Here is a 27,955-nt window from a genome sequence, read left to right on the forward strand (position 1 = left end):
TAGCACTATGATCCTGTTGTCTTATTTCACTGTGTACTGCAACAGCTATATATGGTTTAAATGACATTCATTATTATAATTTGACTGATCTGAGATATCTGAGATATGTATTTTACAAACTGAAAAAAACACTTGGAGAATATAGATGTCACAACCAGGGAAGGAAGGAGATGGACCCGTACACAGGACAGCTTCAAATGAATGGGGTTTAATAAATGATAAAGACAAAGACAGTAAATGATGAGGACTAAGACCATACAACTCACTTAAATACAAAAGACAATGGGATACAATTAGGATCAGGTGTGGAGACAGGGAGGAGCAGACGAAGGCGGGGCAGACACGTGACAACAACGATAACAATAACAGCACATAGCCGAAAGTCCGGGCTGATGCCTGACAATAGAATGTAATATATATAAATTTGATTAACACTTTAGTTTTAGATCACTAACATGATTTGTCTGGCAGTCATTTGGGCTTCATAAAATCAATATGATAGATAATAGATAGATATTTTTATATGATAGATATATATTTTTAGCCCCACAGTATAGGGCTAAAATGTGTTCACCTGCCTTCTGTAAGGTTTATTAATGATATCTACTTCTTACAAGGTCATGGAACCGAATGGTCAGTACATTTGTACACATTTTTAATGGAGCTCTAATCAAATACAGATTTTTATTAATGAAGCACACATGCCAGACTAATTAATGATTTTAATGTCATTAAGTGATAATAATACATATCGTCACTGTCGGGCGGAAACCTCGTATGTCCAAATTTAGTCAATTTCATATTTTTTCACATATCGATGCTATTGGTCAGTCCCCACATGGGTCTGTTATTTTTACAAGTTATTAAAGAATCTAAAGTCTTGAAAATAGCTTGAGCGCAAATCTCATAACTCCACTGGACACGTCAACTGTCCACCTCTTCCTCACTCCACGAGAGAGATTCGCGTCATATTTCTCCTTAATAAGAGTCGCAACGAATCAACACGTCTTCTGAGGTAAATGTGTTCAAAACACTGGGCTCAAAGAAAAAAAAATCTTGACCCCCGCTAGTTCTGGTGCTCGTCTGAGGACAGGAATTTAGTGCAAGACAATCCACTGTAACGCGGACTAAACCCTGTGCATTGCAGATAAGATACAGCGTTTTTTTAATTTCCTGAAAAATAACGGTTTTGGAGATACGAGGATTTCGTCTGACAGCGACGATATATTTACTTTTATGAGGTTGTTCCTACAGGACCAGTTGGTGTTGGATAACTTTTTCTGATAGTTAAATTGAAACCCTAACCCTAACTTCTAAAATGTTAATTTATTTCTCAAATTAAATTTTGTTAGAAGATAAGAAACTATTATATGTGACATGTAATATTTAGTATGTAATATTTCCCCTGTGTGCAATTTAGTGGATTACATTATTTTGTAGAATAATAATAATAATTTACAAATAATTCAGAGCTGAAATGAACAAAAAACAAATTAGATCAACTTAAATCTGGTTTCTACACATAATTCTTGAATAGAAAATAATATTAATGATTTAAACAGTATCCATCAAGTATCTAAGTAAATCTCTAATATTAATATTTTTCTCTTTTCAGAACTGCAGAGACAGAGACTGAGTGTGGAATACGGTAATTACACCTGATTTTATAAAAATTTAGGATTTTCTGTGAGTGTAATATTTACAGTTCCCTCCAAATGTGTTGGGTTGTAAAGTCAATTGTATTTTGCTCTACACTGAACACTGGTTTGAGATCAACATGTGAACATGCAACAATAGATCAGATTTTCAGCCTCCTGACATTTACAGCTAGATGTGTTAAACAACTCAGAAAATGGCACCTTTTGTCTGAACCTGTGTCTTTTCAAGTGATAGAAATGATTGAAATGTGACTGATACGTGTCCCTTGTTGCCCAAAAGTGCACTGTTAGATTGATTCACGATGAAGTACAGAGATGAGCTACAAAAGTGATGGAATGGAAGAAAGGATCTTCTCATGATCCAAAACATATGAGCTTATCTGTGAAAAATAGCGTCATGACTTGGGCTTTCATGGCTGCTTCTGCACTCACTAATCTTTATTAATGATGTAACTCAGGATGGTAACAGCAGAATGAATTCAGATGTTTACATTCTGTCGGCCAATTTACAGAGAAATTCGCCCAGTCATATTGGAAGGAACTTCAACATTCAGCAAATGACCCAAAACACACTGGCAGCAAAATACTGGACTTAATCAGGGGGAAAAGTGGAAGGTTTTATATTGGCCAAGTCAAAAACCAAACCTTAACCAAACTGAGCAACATTTCACCTCCATTTCACAGCCAAAACTAACAATAACTGAAAGAAGCTGCAATACAAATATTGAAAGCATCACAAAAGAAAAATGCAGCAAATGAATAAAAGATGTAATTTTTGTACATTATTGTATATATTTTGTATATATGATGTGTTTAACGTTACTTTATTTGGACTATATTGTCATTAAACTACATGTTTTCACAGAGTTATTAAAGAAGAAGCAGTATGCAGGTAAGAATAATTCTTTACACTTAAAGGCCCCAGATTAAAACCATCCTAACTGTAATAATACAGCACAGAACTACCCACTTTTAGGGCTTTTGTTGCCCCACATTGCTTCCACATGCTCCTCTGCTTTCAGGTGCGAATCCACACAGGATGCAAAACAAACATAGAGACAGAGACATAAGCAGGTCAAAGTCACAGCACAAACCTCATAACACAAGCAGGTAGCAACAAGTAGCCAAAGTACAATAATAGTCCACCAGCGCAGGTCTTTAATCCACGATGGTCACTGTCCATAAACAGGAAATAATACACACACGGGAAATAATCCACGGGGAAAATGGGAGAGCAAAAATAGTGAAGAAAAAAAACAAACAGAAAAAACACCAGAGCCGAAAACCAAAACAAAGTGCAGCAGCAAAAAGAGCACGACTGAAGTCCACAAAAACAGGTGAAACAAAAAGGAAAAGTAACTCCAACCTGGTAAAAGTCCACTCGGGCAAACAGCAGCGAGTCCCTGAGAAATAACTAGAACAGGAGGACGGTGAGAAAACTCACAGATCACGACGTAACTGTAGAGAGATCATCTGGTGAAAATCACACAGAAACACTTAAACAGCGCTGCCGGGATTCAGTGGCTGCTGACCGGTAAGTGACGTCACCAATGACCGCCGCAAACTGGAACTCCGGAGGAATCCGCTGACATCAAGTCAATATTCACATCTATTTTTTTACTGTTCACTAATTCACATTCAATATTACAGTGTTTCAGCATAGAAAAGTCAAGTTTATCGTCCGTGTTACTCAGTGTTAGGTAAAGACAATCGAGCCTGGAGCATGTTGTACAGTTTTGTGTCCTGACATTAAATAAACACACAAAGGTTTTAGTACAAATTACAGACTTGGAGTAAATCACTGTTCTTTCCCCTTCAATGTTCAGCTTTATGATTGGATTGAATTCAGCTTCACTGGATGATGATTTAATATTTTTACCTGTTTACTCATATCACACACTGTGTGTTTCTCTCAGTGGATGTGACTCTGGATCCTGATACAGCTTATCCTGATCTCATCCTGTCTGATGATGGAAAACAAGTGACATGTGGAGTCACACGACAGAATCTCCCTGATACACCACAGAGGTTTAATTCTGTCTGTGTTCTGGGAAAGCAGAGTTTCTCCTCAGGGAGATTTTATTATGAGGTGCAGGTCAGTCGAAAAACAGCCTGGATATTAGGAGTCGCGAGAGAGAACATTGACAGGAAGCGGTGGGTGATTATAGAGACTCCTCAGAATGGATTCTGGACTGTATGGATGAGGAATGAGAATCAGTATGAGGCTCTTGCTGGTCCCCCTGTCCCCCTCACACTGAGAGAGAAGGTGGAGGTTGTGGGGGTGTTTGTGGATTATGAGGAGGGTCTGGTCTCCTTTTATGATGTGAAGTCCAGATCTCATATCTACTCTTTCACTGGTCAGACTTTCACTGAGAAACTCTATCCATTCTTCAGGCCTGGTTTAAATGAAGACGGTGAAAATTCAGCACCACTCATCATCTCTCCTGTATTTAAGACTGAATGAATTTTAGTCAACTTCTACAAATTTATTTATCTATTAAATGGTAAGAATAAAAATAAATATTTCACTTTTTTAGTTACATTTTAAAAACACATTTTCCCTTTTAAAATTCTGTACAGATTATTTTAATACCTGTTTTTTTATTGTAATCCTAAAGTCTGATTGTTATGATTATGTGACATTATGATTGTGGAACTTTGTCATTATAAATCACATATAAATAAAGATCATTTACAGTTTACTCTGATTTTTACTGCAGAATTTAATTTGATCAATAAAATGTATAAAGTTCAGCTGCTGATGTCTGTGTAGATAAAAACAAACTAAACTCTGTTTCTCTTTAAAACTTCATCAAACACAAACACAATCAGATTCATATTTTATTTAGAAATAAAAATCTCATGTTAAAATCTCTTTATCAGCATTAATAAGCTCATGTCTAAAAGGATGGACAGCAGATGGAACTTCATTAATATTCATAGTGTAAGTGCTACCTGATTGGTCAGTGAAAAGTTCTGACGTTTCATGTTGATGCACGTGACCGTTTTATGACTGCTGTGAAAAATCATCTTGAGGAGATCAAACACAAGCACCAGAAGTGACACTGTGACACGAAAGTGTTAGAGCTCTGGCGCCCTCTGGTGGTGAGAAAGTGCAAGAGGATCTGTTACAATATAATAATAATAATAACAATCATAACAATAATAACAATAATAATAATAATAATGGTAAACAACATAGATCATAGTGATTTTTGTATCAGGCCACACAATTTTTAGATGAACAAAAATACTAAAAATATATAAATGTAATGTGACGTGTTTCTTTTTACCCAGATGTGACCTGTTAGATTGATCATTTAAATAATAAATAGTTCTGAACATCTACACTTGGTTTTAGTCTCCAGTTTTAGTTGTGAAGACTGAATGTGTTGTTAAAAAGGAAAACATTTTATATTTCTCATCTTTGACAGACTATTATATTATAATTGTGGATTCTTTGTGTTCTCTGTGTGAATGAAATGATTAAATAAAATTTGATGAGGCAGTGGGCCATTCTGTATACTTCTCTGTTAAAATACTCAAATGAATAAAATTATTTTTAATGTCACTGATGTGTAGAAAAAAAATGTAAAAGAATATATGACTTATAGTTTACACAAAATATAAATTTCTTATCAAAAATGTGATTTCAGTGTTTATTCTAAACTAGTTTGAATTATGTAAAGTAAGCACATATAAAATGTTCCATATTAATGTAAATGATGTAAATACTGTAACTATACTTGCTGTATTAATTGTTGGCTGCTGCAGAATTCCACTGGCTTGGGTTTGATCCTTTGTTCCTCCCAAGTGAGAGTGTAGAGATTTATTTATACAGAGCTTTTAAAATATTGTGGTGGACCAGTTGGTGTTGGATAACTTTTTGTGACCGTGAATGAAATTATCTTTTAAAATGTTTTTAAAAAATTTTAAAATTTATTCACTCAATTTTTTTGTACATTTATGCTGTCAGCTCTTCAACTATAGCTGACTATCCATCCATCCATCCATTTTCTACCACTTATCCGGAACAGATGCCCGAGCCACCTCAGCTGACTCCTCTCGATGTGGAGGAGCAGCGGCTCTACTCTGAGCTCCTCCCGAGTGACCGAGCTCCTCACCCTATCTCTAAGGGAGCACCCAACCACCCTGCAGAGGAAACTCATTTCGACTGCCTGTATCCGGGACCCAAAGCTCATGACCATAGGTGAGGGTAGGAACGTAGATCAACTGGTAAATAGAGAGCTTCGCCTTGCGGCTCAGCTCCTTCTTCACCACAACAGACCGGTATATCGAACGCATCACTGCAGAAGATACTGTACACCGATCCGCCTGTCGATCTCCCGCTCCATCCTTCCCTCACTCGTGAACAAGACCCCAAGATACTTAAACTCCTCCACTTGAGGCAGGAGCTCTCCACCAACCTGAAGGGGGCAAGCCACCCTTTTCCGGTTGAGAACCATGGCCTCGGACTTGGAGGTGCTGATTCTCATCCCCGCCGCTTCACACTCGGCTGCAATCCGTCCCAGTGCACGCTGAAGGTCCTGATTTGAGGAAGCCAACAGGACAACATCTTTGCAAAAAGCAGAGACGAAATCCCGTGGTCCCCAAACCGGACTCCCTCCAGCCCCCGACTGCGCCTAGAAATCCTGTCCATATAGATAATGAACAGGACCGGTGACAAAGGGCAGCCCTGCCAGAGTCCAACATGCACCGGGAACAAGTCTGACTTACTGCCGGCAATGCGAACCAAACTCTGCTCCGGTCATATAGGGACCGGACAGCCCTTAGCAGAGGGCCCCGGACCCCATACTCCCAGAGCACCCCCCACAGGTCACCACGAGGGACACAGTCGAATGCCTTCTCCAAATCCACAAAGCACATGTGGACTGGTTGGGCAAACTCCCATGAACCCTCCAGCAACCTGGCGAGGGTATAGAGATGATAGCTGACTAATAAGTGTAATATTAACATTTTTATAACTGTCTGTTTTCAGAGAGGCAGATACAGATGCTGGAAGCTGGTAATTATACCTGAACTTCTGAATGAGTAGAAGATATAATAACAATGTTCAGATGTATAACATTGCATAGCTAGATGTGATTCATGGGCAGAAGCAATATTTTTCCAGCTTTAAAATAGGTTTTCTTGAGTGTAAACAATGACTGCAGTTTACCAATAAAATTCCCCAGATAACTTTTACAACCCGAACTCAGAAAAAGTTGGCAGTGTTTTTAAATTAAATTAAAAATTAAGACTTTCAAATCATATGCGCTAATATTTTATTCACAATAGAACATGGATAACATAAATGTTCAAAAAGAAAAAGAAAAATTTTACACTTTTATCCATTAAATGAGCTCATTTCAAATTTGATGCCTGCTACTGGTCTCAAAAAAGATGGCATGAGGCAATTAGTGGCTGAAAAGCAAGACATTTTATAAATATTAGCTGGGAGAACATCTAGCAATTAAGTTAATTAATTTTAACTGCATCACTCATCGGCATTATTGTTTCAGTGTCATTACTAAATGGGCCCAGGAATACTTACAGAAACCACTGTCGGTAAACACAATCCACCTTGCCAACTAAAGCTCTATCATGCAAAAAGGAAGCCATATGTGAACATGGTCCAGAAGCGCCATCGTGTCCTGTGGGCCAAGACTCATTTAAAATGGACTCTTCCAAAGTGGAAGTGTTTTATGGTCAGACGAGTACAAATTTAACATTCTTGTTGGGAATCACGGACACCTTGTCCTCCGGGCAAGGTGTCAGGCAAGAATCGGACCAAATTCCAACACCAAATCACCAGAAACTCATAACCTCAATGCGCAGACATTTTGAAAAGTAGACTCGATGCTACAACCTGCCCCTGTGCAAACTTTTTTGAGACCTATAGAAGGCATCAAATTAGAAATGAACTCATTTAGTGGACAAAAGTGTCAAATATCTCTGTTTTGTTTTATGTGTTATGTTTTCTATGTTCCATTGTGAATATAATTTTGGCTTATGTGATTTGAACGTCTTTTTATTCAAATTTAAAAAACTTCCCAACTTTTTTGGAATTCAGTTTGTATTTGCTATTTATATTTGTAATATTTTTACTAGTTTTTTTACTATTAGTTTGACTTTGATTCAATTTGAACTGATGGATTATGTGAGCTAGCAAGTGAATCTTTATGCAGTCAGTCATGAATCAAAGCTCTAAGACCTGAAAATTAAAACATATGAACTATTAATATTTAACTATAACTACATATTTATTAATTACGCTGGACTTAGCACTTTGATTTATATAATGTACCATTATAGGTTGCACATTAGGTAATGATGTAGTGGGTAGTGAAAAAGGGGGAAATTAAAGTTTATGTGAAAAATATTTTTATATTTATGTGAAAAATAAAAAGACCATCCTTTAGTTCTATGTTTTCATTTATCAGGTCCTAAAAAGCAATTGTGTAGTCTTTACCAACTTCTGTAAACAAACAAATAACTTCAGGTGACAAAAAACAAAAGATTTCATATTTGATGTCATTTACCTACTTTTTTATTTAACTACTTTTTTGCTTAGCAAAGATGGACATTTTATTAGTTTATTAGGACATTTTATTAGTTCACTCTGATAACCAGACAATTTCATGTGCATTAAGAAATATTTTTATAAGTAACCAGTCACCATATTTGACTGGAAATCTTTTACGTCTATAGGTTTATTATTATTTCTGTCATCCATTAAATGAGTGACTGTCACGCTCAATGCGTGACACTTGAGAGCCCTGCACATATGATCACAAAGCAGTTAGTCTTCATCTCACTACCTTCACTTTTACTCATGTGTACAGGACTCTTATAAACCCTCAGGATCCTTGAAGTTTGTGCAGCAGCATGAGACTGGTTTGCTTCCTAACTGGAAGGTTGCTCATATCAGGTAACATGGAGGGGATTGACATGTTAAAAAAAAGCCCTTTTACACTGGATACAGGTCTCTCATCTCATCTCAACTCACTCCTTCACTCTTCTTTTCATATTTTATCAGAACAACCTACAATACCATCTAGTTTACACAATAAATTCCCCCTTTGTATGAAAGAAATGTTATAAATTCAACAGAAAGTAATAACAACACACAACAGCATTGTTTACTACTTTATATAACAACAGAAAATCTATTTTCTCTCCTTTTTTTCTAAATTTAACATGAACTGATGTTATGAACTAACATGACTTTAACATGAACTGATGAAATCCTTTGTTCTGTTTTTACGCAAGCTACATAGTCTTTCATCCATATTGGACTCTTCTTCATCATAACACTCCTTGGGCATGGATACTGATGCGTAAGAGATTTCTCAAATGAATCTCCCTTCTCTTACCAAAGCACACTTTTAGAAACTGACTCCATTCACTGAGAAGGAACTTTATCTCCTGGTCGAAAAGAAGGAATTCTTGCACTTTGTTATTATTTCAAAAACAACAGAACAACAATGTAACATGATATGAAATCATAAAAAATGTTTAAATACCAACAAAGAATTTGAGTTTTACTTTTTAAAGACGAAAACCTAAATTGATTTGGCAATATACAAACAGTGACAGTATATAAATTGTGTATCCTTACGATACATACAAATCTCTCATTAAAATCTGTACATAAAATTTATACTGAATTTAATTTTTTAATGAATAATATCAAAATCTTTTGCAAAATCAAATTAATTTTAAAACCATAGAGTCTATGATTACAATTTCAATTATTTATTATTGCAACTTTTACACAACTTTAATTACTCCATTACTCAACTCACTTTGGGCTTCTTAAACTTTGTCATTAGAAGATTTATATTGTTGTCTTACAGAGCTAACACTCTTAGGTGTTATTTTGAGATATCTTTATCTCAGTTACTTTAGGTCTTGGAATGAAAAAGTGAATATATAAATAAACATATACATCATGCAATTGTACCAGGAATTACTGTTGATCACAAGAGAAAACACACCACAGTCAAGCCAGACACACAGCAAAAATAAGTGTGCTAATAAATAAGAAGACAACTAGCTTCAATACCCTGAGTTTTCTTCACATTTAAGCTCTGTAAACATCCTGATACTGCCATAGTGAAGAGATTCATCATTATTATTCTCATAAGGTTTAAGGACAATCATTTTAATGTGACACGTCTAAGAGAGGGGGCACAGATCATTTTTTCTGATGTTTTTACTGTGAGTTGCAGTCTGTTCCTGTCCTGTTTTGTTGCTGCACCAAACCAGATTTTGATGGATGTGCACAGGACAGATTCAGTGACGCTGTCTTCTAGATATTTAGCTGACATTTCCATGTGATTTTCAAATTAAATTAAATTCGAAAGAGCCTTAAAGAGCCTAGCAGCAGGAGATCTCTCGAACACTTGAACTAGCATTTTTCCCCCATTTGTTGTATGTGTATATTCAACCCTAAATCTATAACCTAGTGAGCTAGTGTTAATGTATTCATCGATAGAGACTTAAAAGCACTTTTGTATGTCACACTGGATAAGGGTGTCTGCCAAATGGTGAAGAAATTGTAAATTCACTTTTGATAACATAGTTCCAATAACATAAGCATAAGTAGATCTGTGTCATAATATACTTTCAAATATATCAGTCAGGTGAAAAGAGATCATGAGAGTCATGAGAGAATTTGTGGAAAGAAAATACAGGACAAGGTGTGCTGCCAGTTATATATAAGACACAATATTTGACCTGGACATCTGAATGAACCATTTGTGTGTGTGTTACACATTTTAATCATAATCCTGAGCCTTGACAAGGAACACTGGGCACGGAGTTCATTGTAGATCACTTATTTGCCAACCATAAGACTGGATCAGTGCTGTTTCTGTTTATTGTCTTTTGTGTATTGTCTTGTAATTTTTTGTCTGCACTGTCTTTTGTCCTGCACTGTCTTTCTGTCTTGTTTGTCTTGTCCTGTACTGTTTGCATCTATATATAGTTGAAATGACAATAAAAGCTTCTTGACTCTTGACTCTTGGATTTCAAATCAAACACATTTCTAACTCATGAGAGAAGTCTCATGCTGTGCAGAGATGTAAACACACCAGTACATTAATCTTCAATAACATTTTCCTCTTGTCAGGTTGTCGTGGACCTTAAATGTCAGAACATACACTAGGTTTAAGTTCTAATTCTTTCCAGTGTTTCCTGTAATTGACACTTGCTCCTGTGCACTTTTAATACTCTTTTTTTTTTATGGCATAAAGTCATTAGCATTGTTTTTATTTACCTACACTGTGTGTCTGCAGAGTGAAAAGAACACTAATAATGTCTCAGGGCTTTTATTTTGAATCCATAAAAAAATCTTCAGCGTTTCTGATTTCACACGTCGAATGAAGATGCGACAAACCAAACTGTGACAGATTGACAACTAAAACCTGAGGCAAGTCTACATCCGTTGTCAGTTCATTACAGCCTCGTTAACACGGGTTATCTTTGTTATCCCGGGACAAGTGAAGTGTTTCAGCTAAAACCGCCATCTGTCCTGCTTTCATTCAGCTTCATTCAGCTGTCTAGCCATGTTGTTACAGCGGGTTAGCTAGCCACACAGCTAAAAGCCTTTGTTCTGACTAGCAGATCGATAATGTTAGCTTTTAGCCCAGAGGATGACTTCTTACATGTGTCTGTGGTGCTCAGTGTACAGCGGCGTCGCCATGACTTCATGACACTTTAACACTTTATAACTGTCATGGCGCCTGTTACAGACCAGAGCTTTAAACCCATAAAGAATGAGAGAGATTTAACCAGAATGAGCTCCTTATCTTAGTGAATCAGTGAAGCTTGAGAGATTTGTTCATTTGGATTGTTTACCAACATGTGACCAGCACCATAAACCTGTTGTTTAAATAAGTTGTACATAATAAACACAATTTGTTTATGGTCGTTCTGTGAAAAATAAACAATAACAGTATCAGTTCATCACTTATTATTTACATGTCTGTTCATGCCTCAGGTATTTAACTTATAATGTTTCACTGTCTGACCAAAGCTTTAATTTGTAGTTACACTTACTAGTTTATAATAAATACAAATCCACTAAAATATCACAATTATGTTTTTTAAATGTTTCAACTAGTTATTTTGTTTTCTACTAATTATCCTCTCAGAAAACTTTATTCAAAATGTAACGTAATATTATGTAATATTATTACTGCTTATTTATTATTTTGATGCAATATATCCGGTTTATTTTGTTGTTTCTTAGTTTATCCGTGTTTATTTATTTATTTATTTATTTATTTATTTATTTATTTTGCCCTCCTTTAGCAGGTCGCCATGCAGCAGTGTGAACCCCCTCAGCAACAGCGCGAGGACAACCGGAAGCTGGAGGCGAAAACAAGGGACAGCGAGGAGAGTGATGCTTATGAATGCAGGATCTGCGGCTACAAAGCAGCGGATGTCTGCGCTCTTAGTCAACATCTGCACTCTGTCCATCCTGTTACTGCTCTGCCTGGACCGAGCTCAGTAAAAGATGAGAGTAAAGGAGCCTCAGAGGGACAGAAGAGTCCACCTGAAGGAAATGTGAGTTACAGAGACACATCCATATACATACCCGTACATCTGTTTACCATGTTGACCGTTTGTTTTGGTTTGGTTTGGGAATAATTCGCTTCTGGTTATCCTGTTAATGTCAAAGTACTCAAAGCCGGTGTGATGTGATTTGTGGTTACTGACCTCAAGTAGATTATTTTACAATAACAGGATGTTCTGGAGCTGAAGCATTTTATTAATCTTCTCAAGTCAAGTCGAGTCAAGAAGCTTTTATTGTCATTTTCAGCTATATATAGATGTTGCAGTACACAGTGAAAAGAGACAGCATTTCTCCAGGACGATGGTGCTACATAAAACAAAGACAGAGCTAAGGACTTAGTAAGTAATCCTAGATACATAAAGTGCATCTGTGCAACCTGGTGCAAACAGTGCAGGACAAGACAAACAAGACAGACAAGACAGTGCAGGACAAAAGACAGTGCAGACAACAAATCACAAGACAATACAAAAAAAAGACAATACACAAAAACAGCGCCGACCAGTGTAAATACTGTGTGTTCAAACAATATATTAAGTGTGCAGAAATACTGGAATGAACACAGTATTCTAGCAGCAGTTACCTGAGATATTGTAAAGGATTGTGCAAAACAGCAAACGACTGAAATGTCGTTTGCTCCTACACTCCTACACGCTTTAAGACATATCAGTATGATTAAGAAATGAAAGTTCACCTGCTGCTTTAGAAATGTGACTAGGCTTAACTTGAGATAAGCTTTGTGTTAACTTACAAGTCAATGGATTACTTTAAGCTTGAATTTGTGAAAATTGAGTACAATTTTGAAAATTTGTCATGACAATTGGAATTAAAAAGAAGAATTAAGTTCACAAGTTAAAGAGGCTATATCGTGTTTTACAGTGCAGCAATTGTAACAATTACAGTTTTTAATTTGTTAAACAACACGTCCCATATACATTTTATATCCCATGACTATTTGTCTTGTGGTGGCAAGTTCATTTTGTCACCGATAGTTTGCTCGTTGGGATCTAATGGATTTATAAACAGCTGCTTTGTTGCATGTATCTTATCAACAGCGCTATATAAAAACAATAAAATTTTATTGAGCAACAAGTCAGCTCTCTATAGGCTTGTTACCAGGTGATGCTGTGTGATGCATTGGGCCTTAATACAGTTGTCATATATTGTTGTTGTTTTTGTCAACAGTTGTTATATAAGACAGTTCATGCTTGTGGCTTGTGGGCCTAAACTACAGAGCTTCAGTGCCACAGTCAGAATTTATGTAACCTATATTCACGTCATTTCTCTTTTTCCTCTACAGTCTGAATTTTCCGAAGGGTCCATGTCTTCCTCACCCATGGACTCAGAGGAGACCAGCATAAGTACATGCAATGCAGAGAACCAGGTACAAGCAGCGGCGCAAAAAGAGACTGTGAAAAACTCACCTGCTGCCAAAAACAGCCAAAGTATTTCTCCCGCCTCCATTTTGCCTCAGAGGAAAGCCTCATCCTCTTCAGAGTCTACAAAAGGAAGCCAAAGCAAGAACTCAGCCTCCTCAGGCACATCTGGCCTCAACCAGACACACTTGGTGTGTCTTCCTCTGGTATCTGAAGGTCTGAAGCTGGTGTGGGTGCGCTCGGAGCAGACTAACGAGCTGGATGCAGTATCAGATCTTGTAGAAGCATTTAATGCCTTTCCCTACCCCACAGAGCAGGAGGCCAGTGCTCTGGCACGTCGCTGCTCCCTCTCAGCTGAGCGCGTCAAAGTGTGGTTTATGATGCAGCGCGTCCGCTACGGAATCAGCTGGGCAGACGACGACATCCGGCAGACGCGGCTTAAGTTGCGGCGTCTGCAAAGCATGTCACTCGGGGAGGAGGGTGAGGAAGAAGAGGAGGATTATTTAGCACATGAAGAGAGGACACCTGAGACGCAACAGCAGGATGTTAAACAGGCTCCTGTGACAGAGGTCTATACGGGTTATGCACACTACACACCACAACTAGTTTTCTCCCAGGACGAAGCCAGTGACTTTAACAGCAGGCAAAACAGCATCATTCCTCAGTACACCAACGGCGTAGAGAACTTTGTTCAGCAGCAAACTGAAAACCAGTGTGTGGCTGATTTTCAAAATGTATCTGTTGACAAAGACCAGGCTCAGTTGCCCAGAGAACTGAATCATTTACCTCCTCACGAGCTCAAGGCTGAGAGTTCCAGCACTTATAGAGCTCTGTCCAAATCAGCCGTGGTTTGTGGTCCTCCCATAACTCAGCAGCGGAAGAAATCCAAAGCACAGCTGATGGCGCTTCGCCGTAGCTTTGTCCAAAAGAACTGGCCGTCTGAGGCTGAGGTGCAGCGGCTACAGCGAGCCACCGGGCTCGGACGACACGAGATCCGTAAGTGGTTTGCTGACAGTCGATACCAGCTTCGCAGGAGCGGTCGGTCCTGGCTGGCTGAACTGAGCAAGCCGAGTCAGTCACTAGAGCCTTCGGGTAGATTTCAACAACAGTTAAACAGCGACGAGTTTCAGGAGGATGGCGAAGCCTCAGGAGCGGGGCTTGACGTTGATCTCGATGTGGACATGGAGGATCAACAGGGCCCAGTAGAAGATGGGGTCAGCGAGTCGAACACGAGGAAAGAGGACCAGACTGAAGATCCATCACACAAAGACAGCCAGGCTTCCGTTAAACAGGAGCGGCGTGATATCACTATCGTCCCTTCTCCATCTCCCGCCTCCTCTTCTCCATCTCCGTCACTCCTACAAGGCTGGAACCCCAGCCTGGGTCCTGAGCCCAACCTCCGGAAGAAGACATGGGAGCAGTTAAACATGCTGAGGCAGAGCTTCCTGCACTGTCAGTGGCCCACTAGCGAAGACTACACAGTCTTGCAGCAGAAGACAGGACTGACACGGACTGAGATTGTTCAGTGGTACGGAGATACACGCTACCACATTAAACACTCCAACCTGCGCTGGATTCACCCGGACGACCGAGAACGTGTACGCACAGGTGTCATGAAGCAGCAGAAGAGAGCAGGGAAGGGCCCCAGGAGCAGGAGATGGACAGAGAGCACAGATCCGAGCTTCAGGTTTAGGGAGCCGCAGCCCAGTAACGGGACAGGAGGGAGTGAGGCGAAGTCATGGGACGAATTATACAAGACCGCTTCCTCAGTACTGCCAGGGGGTGAACTTTGACCCTGGAGAATTTTTAGATTAAATGTTAAAGAGTATTTAGAATAGCAGGAAAGTAGAGGCTGGACTCTACATTGCTGCCAAATGCTGTATTTCATGAAGAAGTTTTCTTGTTTGTTTGTTTGTTTTTGTTTGTATTCTGGTCTCTGTCTCATGTTCTCAAGTCCAGTGTTTCTCACCACTAATGGATTGTTGCATTAACATAATCCAGTGCCTCGTCAGGACCTTTAATACACAAATATTTATGTATTTAGTTTTGTCTATATGAGCAGTTTCATTTAAGCTGAAATTATTTATGATAACACTAAAAAAAAAAAAAAAAAGAAAAGAAAGGAAAGAAAGATGTTCCGAGCGATTAGCAGAACACAAGCACTGGGTGAAACTGCTGATTTCATGTGTAGCATTTCAGTGTTCAACAGGATAGGAGCGTGCGTAGAAATTAGTTTCAGGTCTTTTTTAATGCACATTTTCAGAAGTTTATTTTAAAAGAATAACTGACTTTTAGTGTATTAACATGGTTCAGATCTTCCAAACCATGAATCCTTTAAAGTGTTGCTTTTAAAAGAACAGTCGGTGTGAAAACTATTTTAAGTGGTTTTAAGAGAATTATTTTCCATCCTGTTCTTCTATGTTAATTATTGCTTATTTCCGTTATAATTTATTTAGACCCAGGACCACAATCCAACAGAAACAGGCTTGAATGATGCATTTGATATTCTATGCATTTAATTATTATTTAGTTGACTAGAAAATTCCTTTATTGCTTTTGAAGATTTTTGTACCTATTTCTAGAAAATGTTTCTCCCTTGGTTACAATGGCATTTTGACTCAATAAAGTGGACTTCAGGATTTTTTTTTTTATTATTAGTATATTTGAACTGGGCAAATACAGTACATATTTACAAGAAGGCTGTATGAAATGATCAAAACGTGTGCTTTTGCTTTACAGTCCCATCACAATCTATTAAAACAACCCAATGATGCTGTGATGTATCAGAGTTACACACTGACCAAGAAATATTTTTTATAACACATCAAAACATCAATAAAAAAATCTATGGTTTGTTAGAGAACTCTTTTATACATTGCAGGCTTCTTTGATATCAGTATTACACTGCCCAGTATAATGATTAACACAGCAGTATAACGTTATTATATTATTTACAGATATTTAAAATCATTTAATTATTATTCATATTGTTTGTATTTACACAGTCAACAGATCTGCACACTGGTAAACTAAAACATGTTAATAATGCAGTTTTATATTGAATGACCCTGAGTAGATTACCAAAAAACAGTAATAACTGTTAAGATGAGTTATATTTCACAAAGCAAGAGCAGTTTTTTTTTCCTGATCATGCAGAAAGTCAGTTCCAGTATTCTGTCTGAATCTGGCGAGCGCCGTGAGCTTGCAGGAAGTCTGCTCCTTGTATGATTCGGCGAATCACCGTAGCAGATGTGATTAACATGTGACCTGCTGCATGGAGTACGGTGGAGATCAGTCTGAGGGTCTCTCTGTTGTAAGGACATAAGGAAACAACACAGTGGAAATAATATGAGACCTCAGTTATATTTCAATTCAGCAAAAAGTTTTGTTTTTTATTTATAAACTTGTATTCATCCATGAATCTTCTGCATAGTGGATTATGAAATTTGAACTGAATGGACCGTCTAATAAAGGGAAAAAAAATTACCCCAATATTACCACGAAAATAAAATTATTCTTTCAGCTTGTAATATTATGGCTGTTATATTATAGTATCAAGCTAGTGAGGGTATTAGAACACAGCAAAGTCCTCATGTCGCAATCTGTTGCCAAATTAAAGTTTGCATCATTTAACTGTCTGCGAATCGCAGCTGCCAAACATCAGGTAAAACAGCACATTCAAAACTCTCTCTCTCTCACTCACACACACACACACACACACACACACGACAGACTATTTCAGAGACACCTATAGTCCTTGTCCCTCTCACCTGAGCACCTTCTTTGGCCCCAGGCATTGGAAGTCAGCACTGATGGAGTACAGACCCTGGAACGTGGCTTTCACGCTCAGAGAACCAAAAATATCCTTAGGGTTCAGGCGATAAAGGTCAAAGGTCACTTGAGCGATGTCACGACCAGTGCGAGGTTTGTTGTCAGCTGGTTTGAGACTGCTGCCTCTATGGCCTAACTGTGAATGAGAAGATTGTTTAGAAATAAGCAGCTGTTCATACAGTAAGTATATAAAATGCACTCAGCTGTCTGGACGAGGTTTGAAGACCTGCTTCTTCATGAAATACTTCAACTAGCACTTTCTCCCCTGTTTGTTGTATGTTTGTATTTATATATACAATACAATATATATATAGTATCTTAAGTCTGTAACCTAGTAAACCAGAGTTAATGTATTCAATAACAGACTTAAAAGCACTTTTGTACGTCACTCTGGATAAGGACGTCTGCCAAATGCTGTAAATGTAAATGCACACACACTAAATATTCAGTGGGCAAAACTGTTTTCCCTTCAGAAGGAACACAGAGAGAAATGTACTTTATGTGAAATATGTGATTGCTAAGATGACTGATTTATTTACAGACTCATATCAGCAGTAAATATGACATTCACACACACACACACACACACACACACACACACACACACACACACACACATACAGGATGTGGTTTCCAGGTTTGTCCTGGCTCCAAGGCCATGAGCACTGTGTTGTCTGGCAAGGCCAACAGGAACTCATCTGAATCCACTTCAGTGCCATCTTCCTCACACACCAGAGACAGCAGCGTAGAAATAAGCAGAGTGTGGGCTGCCTAACACACACACACACACACACACACACACATAAAGATAATGTGTAATAGTACATTATGAATCATTATAAATTTCTTAGGAAAACAGGTTATACACAGCCTTTTATGGCTATTCACTTTGTCTATATGAGGAAAAATTATGTGCTATCGCGGAAAAAAAGAGCATTTTTAACAGTGAGATCCCTAGAAGCCTTTAAAGTGACTTTACTTTTACTTAAAAGTGAGTTTACTTTTATTTTGTTTCATTTATTTGATACATCATAGTTTCTAGCTTAAGAATCCATTACACCTTGCTTCCCTTTTCCACTAAGAGACAATTTTTTAAAATGTCTTTCTCATTTTTATTTATTTATCAGGGATCTTTACTCACCCTCTCTTTCAGCTCCTCTAAGGCAGATGCCGTGAGTCCCTTCCTGATCTCTCTGTCCCATGAGCAAACTCTAAAAGGCCTCTGAGGTGCGGACCACACACGCCGAGTCACAGACCTAACACACGGGTGATCAAAATGATACAGAAAAAGATTCCTTACTTCTGTAATAAATAGAAAATCACTGACTACTAACTTCCAAATGTGAGACTGAACACGTTATCGCCAAACACAACGTACTGTACTGTGTGAAAATAATCAGTGTGCATACAGTACAGCTGTGTAGACTGAAATTGTTTCACACAAAGTTGTTTAAAAGATGTTCAAAGCTATTATACAACAGACAGATTTATCCATTTTTATTATTTAGTATTAAGATTGCTAAAAACGTAGTGCAGAATTCACAGAAAGTGTAGTTACATGTACACACTGCGTTAACTAAAGGAACTTAAAGCCATTAGCTTACTTACTTAATCAGTGAGGATGTTGTTTCCATCTGGAAGAGTTCAGTGTCCTATATTTCCTGTAAACATAAATATACAGCATTTAGTCCTTAGACTCTACAGTCCTTTCCAGTAGGGAAGTTCTGTTGTGTCTTAGCTGACCTGCCCTGATGCCTCCTCTATCTCTGTGGACTTCGTCCTGACCTGAATGATTCATACAGAGGTTTAATCGGACAAAGTCCTGAACCTGATAGCCTGCTGAGAGTGGAGTGAAATACATGAACAAGACATAAACTTATATAGTTTGTTTACGATTATTATATAACACAAACACTGTAGATTGAATCACAGGTTTGAGAGAATGTGAGAATAAGTAGTAGAATAAATAGTAGATCCCTCATCATGCAGTATCGTACCTCAGCTCGTGCAGTTCAGCTCAGTGTTTCATGCTGAAGGTTTGGTGTTTCATGTTATAATGAAGTGGGCTATGGTTAGTGATTAGGGTTAGGACTAAACAAGGAGTTAAATCAAATGAGCTTAATTAGATCAGAATCAGAAACTTTTCACTATCACAAACATTACTACAAATCCAGTCAAAGCAGATCTATAATAAACAGAATAAACCGATCACAGATATATACTTAAAACTCCTGGTTGTTTAATGTCCCAGAAAAGTTTAGGAATAATTTTATGCTAGGAAATGAAAACCTGATAAAAAAAATAAAATAAATAATAATAATAATAATAATAATAATAATAATAATAATAATAATAATAATTTTAAAAAATAATATTGAAGGGGGGGTCTAAAAATGTTGTCTAAAATTAAAAATAATAATAATAATAATAATAATAATAATAATAATAATAATAATAATAATAATAATACTGTATATATTATTCATCAAGGCACAGGCTCCCCGTGACCCGAGGTAGTTCGGATAAGCGGTAGAAGATGAAGATATTATTCATCAAATTTTTATGACATTTGCAGCCTTATATAAAAATAGTGAAAGCATACACAAAATATATATATATATATATATTTTTTTTTTTTTAAATAAAAAAAAACATTAGAAAAAAGTACATATATTTATTTCACGTACTATCCGACTCACTGTTCCATTCAAACTGTGGAAAACTTCTTTATAAAACACAGACCGGAAGTCAACAATCTAAACGCCCATTAAATAGAACACTACAGTATCAGATCCTTCAGTGGATTGAAACGCGACCGGAGGCGTGTCTTTTTTTTACCCGGAACTATTTCCGGGTGTTATTTGGTTCGGCGCGAAAAAGGAGCCAAAACTTTTGCAGAGAATTTGTGTTTACAATCATCGGCTTTTGTTCTTCTGTAAAGTCTTATGGTGGTCTTTAACAGTTCGTATCCGAGATTAATATGATCCAGATAATTGACAACAGCGAAATGAGACCAGAAACAACAAGCATTAAAAACAACAACAACAACAACAACAACAGTATGTCGTCTTTTAAATCTCTGTATTTTTTTAAATATATCTTATTTGATGTAAATAATTGCTATGTTTGTTGTGAAAGACCCTTCAGTAGCTCAGGGCTCTCAAGTTTTGAAGACAGGCAAGAGTGACATCTCAAACCCCTCCTCATCCCCCCCATTAAAAAAAATAAGGAAAAGAAAAGAAAACTGTTTCACCAGGATCAATGACCACATTTTAACCAAATACAAAGTATTTGTTCAATTTCCATTTATTAATTTGTGTGTGTGTGTGTGTGTGTGTGTGTGTGTGAGAGAGAGAGATTATGACTGGTGTTGTTTATTGTAAGTGTTTGTTGCCTTATTGGACTCCTTTATCATTTGTAATGTTGCTCCCATTTAAAACAGTTCAGCTCAAGCCCAGACATTTTTAGGGTCATGATTGAGGACAATGTCCCGTCCAGAGACAAGCTGTTTCGTTTTGAGGTTTTGTTCAAACCGACCATCAAAAATACCCTCTCTAATGAATATGTATTGTTTTTTCATTGGTTGTTGCGTTAAATCTTACCCATATACAATAGTGCTATTTTCTGATTGGCTATTGTGTAGCCTCTTTTTTTGATTGGCTGATAAGTGTCAGGCTCGACTAAGAACTCCAGGTGAGACGCGCTTGATTCCTGTCCGGTTCCATAGAGACAGCGGTGCGGACTGATACATTTTGGGCCCTGCGGCATATTAAATATTTGATAAATAGTCAAAAGGTTTTTCTGTGTGACAAATACAATGTGTGGTGGGAGAGTGTGAGTAAAGACCGAAATGCGTGACCGTCACTCTCAATGCGTGACACTTTATAGCCCTTGTAACTCCTGAGATCAGGTTGTCATGGCAATTAGAAGCTCAATATAAAAGTCATATTAGATTTGCAAGCTTTAGTATGAAATATTAAGCTATAAGAGTTTTATGATGTGTATTTTTTTTTATTTAATATTATTTTTAACACTGCATTGTCATTGTGAATGTGTGTATTTGGGATGACTTGGTGATCAAATCATTAGAGATCTCATATCAGTTCTGTGTAATTTCTTCTTCCGATCAGATGAAGCTTTACCCACGGCTTCTCTGCGGCTCCTGGCTCCTCCTCTAAGACTGGTCTCTGCCGCCATGTGGAAAGTGATGCAGCAGCGGGATGCGATGCACTACGGAAAGCTGGAGGAGTTTGTGACATCTGTGTCCGAGACCGTACCTGGATTGCTGAGTTATAGACATCAGGCCAAGCTTTGCGTGGGTCTGCGGGCACGTGTGAGTTTAACATGGAGTTTGATGGCGTGTATGGAATGTAGCAGGAGACACCAAACAACACTTTAAGTCTGTTAATCACTTCGATGTGTTTGGTGTTATGGAGCCGATACTGATCCTAGTTTTCAGTTCATTTTCATTTTCTAGTATTTACAAGGACTTAAGTAGAGAGTCAGATCTCAGGCTGTAAGTTTGCTCTACGTGTTATTTCTGTAGTTGATTCTGGAGCAGCTCCGTGTGGCTCAGTCTCCTGACTGTGAGCTGATTCTCCCCCAGCTCGAGAGACTGCGTGCTCCTGCTTTACCCAACAATAAAGTAAGTGATCTTTAACCTCAATCTCTCTGTCTTCTTGCCTTTTTTTACACTTTTATTCACACATTTTTTACATTCTTTTTTACTCTTACTCCATTATGCCACACTTCTCAAATATTTTGCAGCCGGTTCCTCCTTACATTTAAAGACTCGTCTCATTATTTTCAGAACCACTGCATTCCACAATAATACAAATTGGTAATTACGCCATGATGCAGCTCAGAATGTGGCCTTGATCGTGTGAGCAAGCTTCAGTTCAGTTAAATCTGTACAGAGCTTTTAACAATAGACATTGCCACAAAGCAGCTTTACAGAAATGTATAAATTCAGGTTATGCATTTTTCTACTTTACTACAATTACTTATATAAACAGCTTCTGCAAGATTTTAAGAATTTTGCTGAGATTGTTAAAAAGATAAGAATATAAAACTAAGATGTAAGTGTAAGAATATAAATAGGAGAAAGCAATACAGCTGGAATGATTTGATGATGTTTAATTGTATTGAAAACTCATTTTTAATCTGCCATTTGTAGAGAATGAGGTCTGATCAAAAAGTGGAGATGGCTGTAAAGAACTTCCACACGCTTGTACGGACTCTGCTCGAGAAGCCAGCAGAGAGAGAGCAGTTCTTCAAGGTGAGACTCTGAGTAAAATGTTAAACATTGATGAATTATTGATCAGTGTTTGTTGATTTTTCTCTCTCCTGGTATTGTTGTCTTTCATTGCATTTTTTTTTCACTCATTCAAAGACATACATAGACAGTTTGACTTTTTTTATTTATTTGTTTTCATTTCCGTACTTCAGGAGGAGTTTGACTCTCAGTACGGGCCTCAGTTTGACTCTGCTCTGGAGAAGCTGCTGTGGGAGTTTCTGACCAGACTGGACCAGCTGCTTCCTGTCCCAGATCTGGCTCAGGTTTGACTTTCTGTGTTATCTTTTCATCATGAGTTTGAGTTTAACTTTGTATTGTTTGTGGCTGATTCTGCATAAGTAAATTAGTCGCTGTTTCAGTACTTAGCCATACTTAAGGACAAACGTTAATGTCAAAAAGAAGTGATCATCATTGTCTTTTTTCTGATGCTTTCTCTTAGACAAGTCTATTAATGTAAAAAATAAACATCCTTGTTTGTCTTGATATGTGATTTAACCTGACAAGATTTTTGGTTTTGGAGATATGCCAAGACACTGTGGTCTTAAAAAGCTTGTCTGGCATAGTCACTGCTTTGGCAGCAGATTTATTAAACAAAAAAAACATCTCTTTAACATCTGCCTTGAGGCTTGAAGAACAGAAATGGTCAAATTCACACGCACCAACTTGGATCTAGTTTTATGTACTAATAGTAGTGATTTGATCCTTTAAGCCCTCACTGGATACCAAATAGTTGAGCTGGACTGGAGTTTCATCAGCATTTATTATTATCTAGTATTAAAACACAGCTTTGGTTTCCTACAGTTAATCCTACATGTGATGTCCTCCATGTTTCAGACCGTATCGTGGCTCACTGCAGCTCCAGCTGTTCTGGAAGAGTGTGCACGCTCTGCGTCTCAGCCACAACTCCTCAGGACTCTACTGCAGCACGAGAAATGTCTCGGACACCTGGAATCCGCAGGTAACAACGACGACAACATATCAAACACTCATGACCATACCAAAAAAGTCTGAATAATATCTGCTCAACTATGTAACTCTTCTGTTCCAGCATATGTTCCCTCCTCTATTGGAGAATCTATCCTCTCCTCGCTTTCCCTCCCTCTCTCAGGAAAAGTGCGAGACAGCAGTGAATCAGGAGCCACTCCAACACCGAACCTGATCCCAAGTCCCACCACATCAACACAAAAATCCAACAAGAAACAAGCGAGAGACTCTGTATCCTACATCCCACCGGTTATTGGCTCAATATCAACTGCAGACATCCTACACGAAGCTTCGACCAATCAGAATGTAGAATCTCGATCAGAAAAGGAAAGTGATGAAGTAGATACAGAGAGTTGTATGTACACAAGGGTCAAATCAAGGTCTTGTGAGAAGAATAAGCATTGTGTAGGAAAGGTGCTTGTCAATCAAACACCTACACTGACGAGCGGTGAAGCTGAAGAGGAAGATGAATTTCAAATCAGCCCAGTGAGAAGAAGCAGTAGGAAGAATGGTGCAAAAGATAAACAAGACACAAGGAACGGTGACAAAATGCTGGATTTGGGACAGAAGAGGAAAAGAAAAGCATCACAGAGAAATCCCCAGGAAACCAAGCCACAGGAAGACGAAGGTCTTCGTGCTGTCTTTGCTTCCTGTTTGAAACGTCAGCTCCGAGTCGTCATTCCGAGACTGGAAATAAAAGCTTCTGCTCAAACAGTGGACACCTCGAGCAATGAGGACCAAACTACAGCGTCTCCGAGAGAACCTGCCGCTGAGGGTGTGTGTGCGGTGAGATGTGTCGATGCCAGGAAGCGAAAGAGGAAGCTCAGCCTCTCGGAGACTCCTGAGAAGAATCTGAGCATCAATATTGTTAAGCAGTGAGAGAGACTCCTTTAATATTAATGCACTATAAATAGATGAATATTGACTGATGTTAGGGGGGCACGGTGGCTTAGTGGTTAGCACGTTCGCCTCACACCTCCAGGGTCGGGGTTCGATTCCCGCCTCCACCTTGTGCGTGTGGAGTTTGCATGTTCTCCCCGTGCCTCGGGGGTTTCCTCCGGGTGCTCCGGTTTCCTCCCCCAGTCCAAAGACATGCATGGTAGGTTGATTGGCATCTCTGGAAAAATTGTCCGTAGTGTGTGATTGTGTGAGTGAATGAGTGTGTGTGTGTGTGTGCCCTGCGATGGGTTGGCACTCCGTCCAGGGTATATCCTGCCTTGATGCCCGATGACGCCTGAGATAGGCACAGGCTCCCCGTGACCCGAGGTAGTTCAGATAAGCGGTAGAAAATGAATGAATGAATGAATGACTAGATAAAGAGCAATAGAGGAATTAACGTTTCTATAGTGATATACAATAAACATAGTTTGGTATATTTCAGTAATATTTGGATTTCCTTTCATGTAGAGTTTGTGCTGGCTCTCCCTGCATCCCCACACTCACACCTTTAAGGATGGAAAATTCAGGTAATGTAAACAAGACCGTAGTTATGAGTTAGATATCGTTTGGAATCCACATTCACTCAAAAATGTGTTTGAAAAGCTTTGAGATGAATCAGTGATTCTGGCACCAGTTTGTTGTTCATGCTGTAGTGTTTCTGTTTGTCGTCACATCGCTAGCACAGACACGATGACCCACTGTGACGGCTATCGGATAACGGGCAGCTTTCACTGTTAGCGCCTACAAAGAAAAGAGCAAGAGTTTCTTTTCTCTCACACAAATTTCCAGCAGTGTTTAGCATCAAATTACTAAGAATTTTAGTGAACAAATAGTAGACTGAACAAACATTGGACTCAATGCTGTTATATCCAAAACTCCACTCGGTTAGTCTACGATCTATGCGATGACCAGTGTTCTTTTTTTTTTTTAGTTTTATACTAAACTGTAATTTAAGTTTTAGTTGACTAAATATCGCAAGATTTTAGTCAATGGTTTTAGATTTAATCAACTAAAATATAAAGTTTATCTTGAACTTCTGAAGCTATAATTCTCACCTAGATGAAATGAGACCTCTGTTAATCTGTTACAAAACAGTACTGAGGTTTTAAAGTACAATACACAGACAGTTTTAAAAAAAAAATTTTAAGTACAGGATTCTCTATTGACCTGGTCTGGCTTTATTAAAAAAGAGGAGTAATAAACAATGAACAGTAGACTTTCTCTCCCTGAACAAGATAGTTCACATTACGTAGAACATTTTTAATAAAACTGATCACCTTTAGTTATTTCCTGTCTTTTTTTTTTCATAGAAAGGATATTTTTTATTTTTAAGAGACTGTATGTGACATTCTTCATGAAACAATACAGCAGTGCCATTAGTGCAAAAACAACAAACTAAGTCAAGCATCGTTAATTTTTATTCATCTTCAATTATTTTAATAACTAAAATTCTAAAAATAATAATAGTAAATTCAAAGTGCATATTCTTAGAAAGAAAATTAACATAGAAAATGATTCGTCAACGACATTAACACTCACGATGGTGAGCATTGATGGTGTCGACACTCGTATTAGAATGAAACTGGTTTGTGGAAGTTGATCTGTTTAAACAGAGTGTACAGAAGAGGAGGTGAGAGATCTGGATAGACTAAAGGACTAAAGTGCTGTTGCATCACTCACTTTACTTCCCACAGCTGGCACTATCAATGTAGTCATTGGGTAAATGTGGAAAACTAAAATTTAGACAGAAAAAGTCAACTCATGATTGAATCATTAAAAAAAAAAAAAATTGCACAGGTGAAGCTCGTATTGTAGAGGGCTTGGTGGTTCATGTGTTTGTGTCACACCTCCAGAGTTGAGGGTTTTATTCCCACCTCGGCCGTGTGTGTGTGTGTGTGTGTGTGTGTGTGTGTTTTTGCGGAGTTTGCATCTTCTTCCCAGTCCTGTAAGTTATCTGTAGTGTCTGATTGGGTTAGAATGTGACCTCCCTGTAACACGGTGTAGGATAAGCTGTACAGAGGATGGGTGGAAGGAAGGAAGGAAGGAAGGAAAGAAATAATATATTGATATCCAGGTCATTCAGGGTGAACTTTCCTTCTTTGTCTTTGGTTTTCTTGCATTTTCAGGTGACATCATATGTTATGAACATCCTCACAGCATTTTTTTATTTTTTTTTTGCATTATTTAATCAACCTCACATTCAACTTGTCCTGTAATAATCATTAATGATGGCTTCATCAGGAGTAACAATTATCGGCTCTGCAGAAGTCTGTCAACATCTCAGACCTCTCACCGGTTCTCTCTGCTTGTCCTCTCTGGGTCAGTGCTATTCTAACATCCATTGTGCTGTTTGTGGAATTTAATCTTGATAAAGTACTGTTTGTAATTTTATAAGCTATCCGCTTCCTCTGTGGCAAATTGTAAAAGAAAAGAAAACTTACACAAGACTTCCTTTGGCACCCTTTTTTGAAATAAATAAATAAATAAATAAGAATAATAGATGGGGCTGAGCACCACTGTGGGTTTATTTAAAGACCAAAAACTCAAACAACCTTTACTAAGACATCATAAGCCCACCCTAAAGCGTATTATTCAAGCTCTATAAACACTTTCACACAATGCACCTGGCTGCAGCTTTAATCAGCACAGATAAAAGTCTCCTTTTGTTGTTCACTGAAACTTTTCGTTAAAAAAAAAAAATTGCAGTCTGTTTCATGGTACTGTATCTCCACTTGTCTAATAACCCTCTGTTTCTTTCAGACACGGCGTCTTCTGTAACTCACTCCACAGATGACCTTATTGTAGATTCTGAAGATGAAGCCACTGAAAAAATTAAAGGCAGGGTTGGTACTTTTGTTTTATAAACACGTTAAACATCAGGAAAAAAATCAGTGATGTAAAAAAAAATCTAAGAAGCGTACTAATATCATGTGAATAGTACTGATGATGAGGATGACGATATGTTTTCTTGCAGCTGTTTACAAAGCGATACTGCAAGACAAAAAGTGACACATATATTCCCACATTACACGAGTTCTGGACTCCTGGTTTCTTCCGCCGTGATTACCTCTCCCCGGGATACGGGTGCAGATGAGGTTTGGTTTAATGACCATTCGCCTGGATTACAAACTTATCTTTACTTACCTAATGTAGCCGTCATTCTTTTTTTTTTTTTTTTCAAATAAATGTTTTTATACTTGTAGGCACTCAAATCTTGTCTAAGATTTTCTATTTATACATTAGATTTTTCCCAAGAAAATAAGTTAGTTTTTTAATATTATTATTATTA

General features: G+C 37.9%; 4 protein-coding genes across 13 annotated transcripts in view; 3 read left to right on the forward strand and 1 right to left on the reverse strand.

Annotated features, from left to right (window-relative positions):
• LOC132848857 (butyrophilin subfamily 1 member A1-like) overlaps positions 1–3,553 on the forward strand; it is a 20,273-nt gene extending 16,720 nt beyond the window's left edge. Inside the window, exon 5 of the mRNA XM_060874908.1 lies at positions 1,616–3,553. Coding sequence (XP_060730891.1) covers positions 1,616–1,662 — 47 coding nt within the window. The 3' untranslated portion in view covers positions 1,663–3,553. The remainder of the gene's footprint in view (positions 1–1,615) is intronic.
• On the forward strand, positions 2,530–16,524 carry homezb (homeobox and leucine zipper encoding b). 7 transcript variants are annotated; one of them, XM_060874874.1, is made up of 3 exons: positions 2,530–2,550; positions 11,979–12,233; positions 13,541–16,524. In XM_060874874.1, exons 1-3 carry the CDS (start codon positions 2,545–2,547, stop codon positions 15,407–15,409), a joined length of 2,130 nt encoding a protein of 709 aa, XP_060730857.1. In that variant the 5' UTR covers positions 2,530–2,544; the 3' UTR covers positions 15,410–16,524. The 7 variants fall into 7 exon arrangements, with proteins under 7 accessions (XP_060730857.1, XP_060730858.1, XP_060730859.1 ...); XM_060874875.1 differs by lacking the exon at positions 2,530–2,550 and adding an exon at positions 11,027–11,094; XM_060874876.1 differs by lacking the exon at positions 2,530–2,550 and adding an exon at positions 11,040–11,094 and having other exon boundaries at positions 11,982–12,233.
• On the reverse strand, positions 16,239–19,266 carry cideb (cell death inducing DFFA like effector b). The gene is made up of 6 exons (XM_060874912.1): positions 19,191–19,266; positions 19,056–19,108; positions 18,589–18,703; positions 18,069–18,218; positions 17,387–17,583; positions 16,239–16,924 (listed from the first exon to the last, which is right to left on the reverse strand). Exons 2-6 carry the CDS (start codon positions 19,079–19,081, stop codon positions 16,777–16,779), a joined length of 636 nt encoding a protein of 211 aa, XP_060730895.1. The 5' UTR covers positions 19,082–19,108; positions 19,191–19,266; the 3' UTR covers positions 16,239–16,776.
• Positions 19,267–20,299: 1,033 nt separating this feature from the next.
• On the forward strand, positions 20,300–27,939 carry tinf2 (TERF1 (TRF1)-interacting nuclear factor 2). Of its 4 annotated transcripts, none has more exons than XM_060874883.1 (11): positions 20,300–20,506; positions 21,578–21,780; positions 21,994–22,092; positions 22,624–22,725; positions 22,896–23,006; positions 23,578–23,701; positions 23,792–24,602; positions 25,135–25,193; positions 26,908–26,985; positions 27,427–27,504; positions 27,641–27,939. In XM_060874883.1, exons 1-11 carry the CDS (start codon positions 20,428–20,430, stop codon positions 27,673–27,675), a joined length of 1,779 nt encoding a protein of 592 aa, XP_060730866.1. In that variant the 5' UTR covers positions 20,300–20,427; the 3' UTR covers positions 27,676–27,939. The 4 variants fall into 4 exon arrangements, with proteins under 4 accessions (XP_060730866.1, XP_060730863.1, XP_060730867.1 ...); XM_060874880.1 differs by having other exon boundaries at positions 27,427–27,509; positions 27,641–27,938; XM_060874884.1 differs by lacking the exon at positions 26,908–26,985 and having other exon boundaries at positions 27,641–27,937.
• Positions 27,940–27,955: the final 16 nt, after the last annotated feature.

The sequence above is a fragment of the Tachysurus vachellii genome, chromosome 7 (genome assembly GCF_030014155.1).
Source record: "Tachysurus vachellii isolate PV-2020 chromosome 7, HZAU_Pvac_v1, whole genome shotgun sequence".
NCBI lineage: Eukaryota > Metazoa > Chordata > Actinopteri > Siluriformes > Bagridae > Tachysurus > Tachysurus vachellii.